The sequence below is a fragment of the Berghia stephanieae genome, chromosome 5 (genome assembly GCF_034508935.2).
Source record: "Berghia stephanieae isolate SIO BIC M18660-M18661 chromosome 5, UCSD_Bste_1.3, whole genome shotgun sequence".
Taxonomy (NCBI): domain Eukaryota; kingdom Metazoa; phylum Mollusca; class Gastropoda; order Nudibranchia; family Aeolidiidae; genus Berghia; species Berghia stephanieae.
Genome location: NC_088364.1, coordinates 73,951,653 through 73,959,152, shown reverse-complemented (window position 1 = coordinate 73,959,152; position 7,500 = coordinate 73,951,653). Strand labels below are relative to the sequence as shown.

Sequence of the window (7,500 nt, the reverse complement as noted above, 5' to 3'; positions counted from 1 at the left end):
TGTGACAATGATTAACGATGTTTTAGTTCACGCTCATTATCAAGTCTTGTCAACCGCCCCCCCCCCCCCCCCCCCTCCCTTTCTTACCCAAGCTGTATAGTCTACGGTCTATACGATATCTTCTTTTCTTTCTTTTTTTTTTTTTTTTTAACCTATGGCGGGACGGAGAAAAACAAATTGAAAAAACATCAAATAGCAGCATTGAGTTTTTCAATAATAAATGGGTCACAGTATCCGTTATTCCCCTTCGCAAAAATTATTCGTACGTAAGTCTAAGCCGTCTGTAAATTTTAGAACTGCCAACTTCAACGAATAAAAAAAAAAATATTCGGAAGTTTGCAATTAAAAAAATTCTGTGATGGTGGTGACCTTGTTACTTGTTATGGTGATGATGGCGATAATGACGCTCTGGGCCCGTTTTTATGAACGTGGACTAGCGCTTTGTCTTTGATTTTAGCCAAGGACTTGAAAAAATCGAATTATATGTGAGCTGACCAAATATTTCCCAGACTAAAATCACGTCACCTTCAGACTAAGTTTGATTAAATTTTAGTCATTTATTGCTGAGGCCGGACTTTAAGCTTAGTCTGAGACTAGTTACTAGGATACGTAATATCGTCGATAAACTATTTTTAGATAGAGAGAGCTTCGATTCGGAAGGAAAATACTTCGGTTACGAATGACAGAGGCAAAAGGTGTCCTGCTGGTATTGTCACTACTTTTTAAAAAATGTAAGATATGCTAGACATTCGAAAGTACAATTTTTTTTGTGAGTAAAAACTAGGGAAAAAACCCGGAATCTAATCGGTTAGCAGGTTGCAAATGAACGGAAACTCGAAGTGGAAGAGTTCGCTTCAAAGAACAACCAAAAAAAAACAAAACAAACAAACAAAAAACAAAACAAACGACTAGAAAGTATAGTGGAGACAAAAATTATTCTGTTGGCATGACACTGACTGAAATAATGTGATTCGTCAGAACACATTTTCCGTTGTTTTTTTGTTGTTTTTTTTTTAAGTTCAATTTGTTTGATTTTCACTGACACTTTCATTGGCCTAAATTTATAATTGACAGTCGACCATGGGCATCATTGTTGTCTGATCAGTAGACAGTCAATATCACGTGATTTCATTAATTACGGCAAAAATAAGTTCAATTATGAAACGGAACGGAGGTGTTGCTAATTTCTTCTTTGGAAATCTTTTGCGTTGAAAATATCAAGGCTTGTGTCTTACTTGCCATTGTGTACTAGAGATCTTGATGTTACAAGCACAAAATAGCTGAATTAGGCACTGTCCTAACAACGCCCACTTCTCGGCAAGAGCCTCGCTAGTCAGAGACTAGAAAACGTTCATGAAATCCCATTTTTTAGTCACCTGTTCCGCCTCGGCTTAAGGCTAGCAAATCATTTACTAGACTAGTAAATAACTAAATCTAGTCTGCTTACATAAAATTGGGCCCTGGTGGTGGTAGTCGATGTTGTGGTGATAGTAGTTAGTAGTGCTAGTGGTGGTGGTAGCAGTGATGATGCTGTTAATTTTGTTGTTTTTGTGATGGTCGTGATTGAAATGATGATGATGGTGATGGTGGTGGTGGTGGGTAGTTACAAAGCTGATGCATTGGTGATGTTGATAGTGATAATAAGAATAATGTGGTGGGGACGATAACGACCTTAATTTACTTGTAGTGGTGGTGTCAATGATCAAGAAGCTGAAGTGATAACATTGAAGGCAATGGTGACGCTATAGTGTACGCCTGTGATATTGGTATTTAAAATGATTGTTTTCTGGAGTGGTGGTGGCTGACATGATAGTTATGCTTTTGCTAGTGGTGGCAATAGTTGATATGACCATGGTAATGGTAGGTATAATGCTGTGGTAGTGATGTGGATGGGGGTGCTGATACGTATGATATTGTGCAAATGATGGTGGTATCGATTCTGATGGTAATGAGGCTGTTGTAAAAGTGCTTGTGGTAGTGATTATTGTCTGTGATGGTGATGGTTTTTAAATTGATGCGGATCGACGTGCACTTATTTTCAGGTCTGATAACCCATTTCCTTATTGGCTCATTGTTGTAATGGAAATCTAAAAAAAAAAAGACGCAAAATACTGTCCATTATACAACAATGTTAAACTAGGCTGAAAAGTGGGTTCGGATGTCAGACCTGCGTATTTCTACACGTCGATGGGGATGATTTGTTAACCTACAATGCAGCACAAATCCCTTTCGAAATGGTATTCTGCCATCCCACTATAATACGAGTACAATAAGTCGAATGCTTGGCAGGTCTGTATCACTGCGTACATAGACACAAGTTAGTATTAGTAATATCTATTGAGTTACCACATTGAGTGGTGATAAGCCAAATTACACATCTGGAATACAACATTTGCATACAAAGTTGTTTGAATACAGAATTATTGAGAAAAATCGTGTATTTTTTCTTGTAACAATTGTTTAAAATATATAAAGCTTATTATGTATATATTTCCGTGTTTTTATTTTTCAAATTTCAACTAAAGTTAGAAATATATTTTTGGCCAGTAATCTTAGCTTTATCAGACGTTAGAGACGTTTCTAATATTGGTGTTGTTATCTATAGACCCCTACCCAGATCAAAATAACAATCCCAACACCCCTGATAACATAACCCATTGTTCTGAGTTTAAGAACATAGGCAAATTATTGTTCTTAGGCCGAACTGGGCTTTTATGTTCTGTATCATCCTATTTCATCCAGTTTCAACCCGTAGACATTTCAAAGCCCAGCCCGTTGACATTCTAACTTCTCGTCAGGGCAAAAGTGTATACCAAATACTTAATAGTATTAGCTAACGAATGAAGTACTGAAAATATTGAGGACTTGGTATTAGTGTCCTTTATTAATCTTTAATATATTTGACATCATAAATATAGATTAGATTACATGCAACGTTGTGCTTTCGGCTTTGGAATTAATTTGCGTGTTGTAAAGCTGCTAAATTCCATACCGTCTATACCATTACCTCGTTCACTGCCACTAACTCATTGAATTCTCCATTAATTAAATCTACAATTCTGTTATACAGCTCGTCTACTCAAGACGGTACAACTTATAACAAAATTTTCTGAAGTTAAAGGACATGTATCGACATTGTTTAAATAAATGAAAAATGTTGGCTAAATTCAAGCCAATATTGATGGCCCTCACTGAATTATCAAGATTATAATATTTTTAAAAAACTGCTTCTTAAGAGATACGTTGATGTTATTGGGCTGCTTATATTACTATGACTAATATAATATTTTTGACAATTTTAATACTAGTCATTTAAAACAAATAGTTATTGAGTGTTAAACCACTATCATAGATAGAAAACATGTAATAAAGGCAACTCCCCCCCCCCCCCCCCCCCCACACACACACACAAAAAAAAAATAATTTTTTTAAAGGAGAAGAAGAAAAAAAAATTACCTCCCACCACCAAAAATAGAAAGAAAAGAAAAAAAGAAAAGAATACCTGACGAATCTTCCTCTGTGCCCAACCAACCCAAACTTTCGAGCAGGCATTTGAATAGGATACTTGCCAAAAGGAGAACACGATAATAGTTCCTAATAAGGAAACGATCACCATTCTGGAAAAAAATCCCAGAAGAAAACCAAAAAAAAAACAAAAACAACCCCCCCCCCCCCCCAAAAAAAAAACAGAAAACAAAAAAACACCCCCCCCCCACACACACACACAACTAACACATACACGCACACACACACCTACACACATACACTCAACTGATTATTTGACTCACTAACAAAAAATTTAAGACGATACGGATATATCATGTAATTACGTAGAATCGAATCTATCTCAGTACAAACAGAAACGGAATAGTGCCCAGCTGTAGTGTGAAGTACGAATAGTGCAAGCAACACTATTTGTCCTTACGGACGGCAATGGCGGTTGATGCTATTCGACCTTAAGGACGAATAGGGCTACCCTTATACATTTAAAATACATATAATAATACATAACAGAGAGATGATTTACAAGGAAAAAAATATCATCTCCCAAAACAATAACTAAGCATTTGACTGTTTCCCTCCCAGCTAGGACTACGGCCAGGACAAAACCAAATAATCTCATTCCAAGACAAAGACAGAAAGCATGTTGGAAAACAGATAAAAGGGGATAGAAGACTCAGTATGTTCCTCCCTGCCCATTATGGGAGGTCAGGAACCCCTCCCAGGACAACAGAGTTGGTCAATTTAGAATCTGATAACATGGCAAAAGGCTGAGATCTGATAACATGGCACACGGCGGGTAAAAAAGCCCTGATAGATTTCTGAAAATTCCAATTAGCAAACTAAATCTAAATAAAATATACCAATAAATAAAAAATCTCATGTAAAAAACTGCAATATGAAGTAGTTTAAAATCAGAATTCTGCACTATGTACAGATGAATAGACATGCATACTCTGTTGTTAACCAATATTTCAAGCTGTTTCATTCATCTTTATTTTGGGGTCCTTATTTATATGAAATATTTTTTAAAATGAAAAACACTTTCTGAATATAATTGTAAGCAATATCCTTATATATGTATTTTTTAAAGTACTCAGATAAACTAATTAAACAAAAACAAATATGAGCAATATCAGATGATCAGCTTAAGTCAGCAACTATCTGAAGGAGATACAATTCTTCTACTATAGTTAACGCCAACACTGGTTCCCAACTCTCTTGGGTAAGGATCCATCTCCAATTAGATTGCTCATCGCTTGAAATCGACTCTTGAACATGTCAATATTGATGTAAACACCCTGAAAATTATTTATGAATAAATACATAGATATAGTGGATGAAAAGGGGGGAAGGGGGAAAGAGATCCTGCAGCTAAAAGCTGGCATTTGTTAAATTACGATTTAATTGCCATGACAACATTGCTGAAGCTGAAGAAGTTGAAATTTCTAAAACTCTGCAGCAATTACAGTGGTACCTAAAATAGGAACCTCTCTAATCGGGAGACCTGTTAAATTAGAACAAAACTTCAAGGATCAGAATTTCTCTATACAGTACAGCTCACGTACAATGGCGTCAGATGCAAAGGGAGCTCGGCTACAACAAGAACATATTGGCACAAACTCTTGGATTAAGTACCTCCCTGCCCACCCAGCACCAAGAGATGAGTGACGATGATTCTACTGAAGCTGAAGCTGAAGTCACACGAGTTGCCAATCTCAGGGCTGCCAAGTTCAGAAAGTCAAAATGAGGCACATTTTTGGGAATAACAGGCACACACACACACACACAAATACACACTGCCAAAATGAAATGGGGCCAGTAACAGACAGCACACAATACTACCTCTTGTTTGTTTTGTTTGTTTTTAAGGGTTTTACGGCGCTTGCAACACATTTAGGTTATATCAGCGCCAGTAAAAAGGAAGAAAGTGGGATAGTAAAAAGTTCTAGAATTACAATTAAAAAGCACCCAAGAGAAAGGAAGACAAAGGGGAACTGGGAACAAATAGGGATCAGATGTAGATTCCAACAGCATACCACCAATGTACTTAGTTTGAGATCACCTATAAGTCTCATCTGGACACAAGCACAAAATCCAGCAAAGAGGAATACACTCAAATGCTTACATTATACATTAAAATAAAAATAATAATACATAACAGAGAGATGATTTACAAGGAAAAAAATATCATCTCCCAAAAAATTAACTATGCATTTGACTGTTTCCCTCACAGCCAAGGACTCCGGCCAGGGTCGGGACAAAACTAGATAATCCCATACCAAGACAAAGACAGAAAGCATGTTGGAAAACTGTTATAAGGGGATAGAAGACACACTATGTACCCCCCTGCCCACTATGGGAGGTCAGGAACCCCACCCAGAATACTACCGCTTGGATGTAGTTTAAAATATCTCGGTCATTGACCTCCCTAAAATATAATTTTATCTGACATCAACTACATACACTTTGAAGGGACTAATCAGACGCACAAAATGTGTATTGATTGACCATAGAGGATGATATCACAGTCATATTCTCCTAAAAATATCAACAACTGGGCTGAAATGCGGAACATGAGGCGGTGAAGCAGGACACTTGGCACACTGCAATCTCTCTTTGAAAATCTAGACTTTTATTATTGAGCTTTATATAGCGCAATATCCACTAAATGTGCTCAAAGCGCTTTACAAGGGGTCCCTGGTCAACAACAACATTTAACATGTAGGACGGGACATGACGCCTGTTAGGCAGTATTACAATTTTTCCGACAAAGACAATGCTGTTAACGGCCAGGTACTCATTTTACACCCGAGTACGGTGAGAGAATGTGAGTAAAGAGCCTTTTCCAAGGACTCAACTATGCGCCGAGCCCGAGGCTCGAACCCAGGACTTTCCAATCCGAAAGCGAGTGTCATACCACAAGACCACATAGCCGCACAATGACTTCAGTCATTTATTGTCAAAAGTTGGTAAGACTGTGGTACCCTAAGAATTGAACGTGGCTGCAAAAGGCTGAGTGGATCTTGGAAAGTTGCAATTTTTTTTCAATTTTAAACTTAAATTTGCAAATTTTCCTTTCAAAAATCCAGTTTTCCGAGAGCCAGAAGTATACCTACCCATAAAATCAGGACACCATCATATCACTATTTCTTTTTATCCTGTGTAGTTACTGAGCTAATATTATATTTATTTTTAAAAAACCTCTTTGGACAATAGGGAATGAGATTTGTGGAAGAGTAGCGTCCCTTGATTGGACGTCGCCTTACAGAGAGAACGTCAATTTGGTTTTGAAGTGTCTCAAGCCGCTTTCAACGGAAGCGATGACGAGAGATGCATGCGCACAACCAACATGACATTCTCTCTCTAATAACTTTTCCGCCGGTGACGTCACAGACTATGGGTGACATCCAATCAAGGGACGCTACTCTTCCGCTAATCTCATTCCCTATGGATATTACTTACTTGCAGATGTCTCTCTCCTCCGTGCGCATCAAACTTTGTTCTTCCGTGCAGCATGCGTATATTGTTGAATACAATCAGGTCACCTGGCACCATTCTGTACTTCAACTGTCAACACAGGATTCAAACTTCTCATTATCAAGCAAATAATAATAATAATAATAATAATAATAATAATAATAATAATAATAATAATAATAATAATAATAATAATAATAATAATAATAATATAATATACTTATATAGTGCCCATTAATTCTATTCTGTGTGGCTATGTGGTCTAGTGGTATGACACTCGCTTTCGGATCGTAAGGTCCTGGGTTCGAGCCTCGTGCTCGGCGCATAGTTAAGTCCTTGGAAAAGGCTCTTTACTCACTTTCTCTCACCGTACTCAGGTGTAAAATGAGTACCTAGCCGTTAACAGCGCTGTCTTTGTCCGAAAAATTGTAATATCGTCTAACAGGCGTTATGTTCCGTCCTACATGTTAAATGTTGCTGTTGAACAGGGACCCCTTGTAAAGCGCTTTGAGCACATTT

The 7,500-nt window shown here is 37.4% G+C and overlaps 2 protein-coding genes across 3 annotated transcripts in view; one reads left to right on the top strand and one right to left on the bottom strand.

The window, feature by feature from the left end:
* LOC144973588 (zinc metalloproteinase nas-6-like) overlaps positions 1 to 7,500 on the top strand; it is a 699,617-nt gene that overhangs the window by 50,508 nt on the left and 641,609 nt on the right. The window lies entirely within an intron of this gene.
* LOC144973586 (putative gamma-butyrobetaine dioxygenase) overlaps positions 4,474 to 7,500 on the bottom strand; it is a 29,807-nt gene continuing 26,780 nt past the window's right edge. For both annotated transcript variants that reach the window (XM_078916213.1, XM_078916214.1), the window contains exons 14-15: positions 6,967 to 7,071; positions 4,474 to 4,802 (exon numbers count right to left, since the gene is read on the bottom strand). In XM_078916213.1, coding sequence (XP_078772339.1) covers positions 4,695 to 4,802; positions 6,967 to 7,071 — 213 coding nt within the window. In that variant the 3' untranslated portion in view covers positions 4,474 to 4,694. The remainder of the gene's footprint in view (positions 4,803 to 6,966; positions 7,072 to 7,500) is intronic.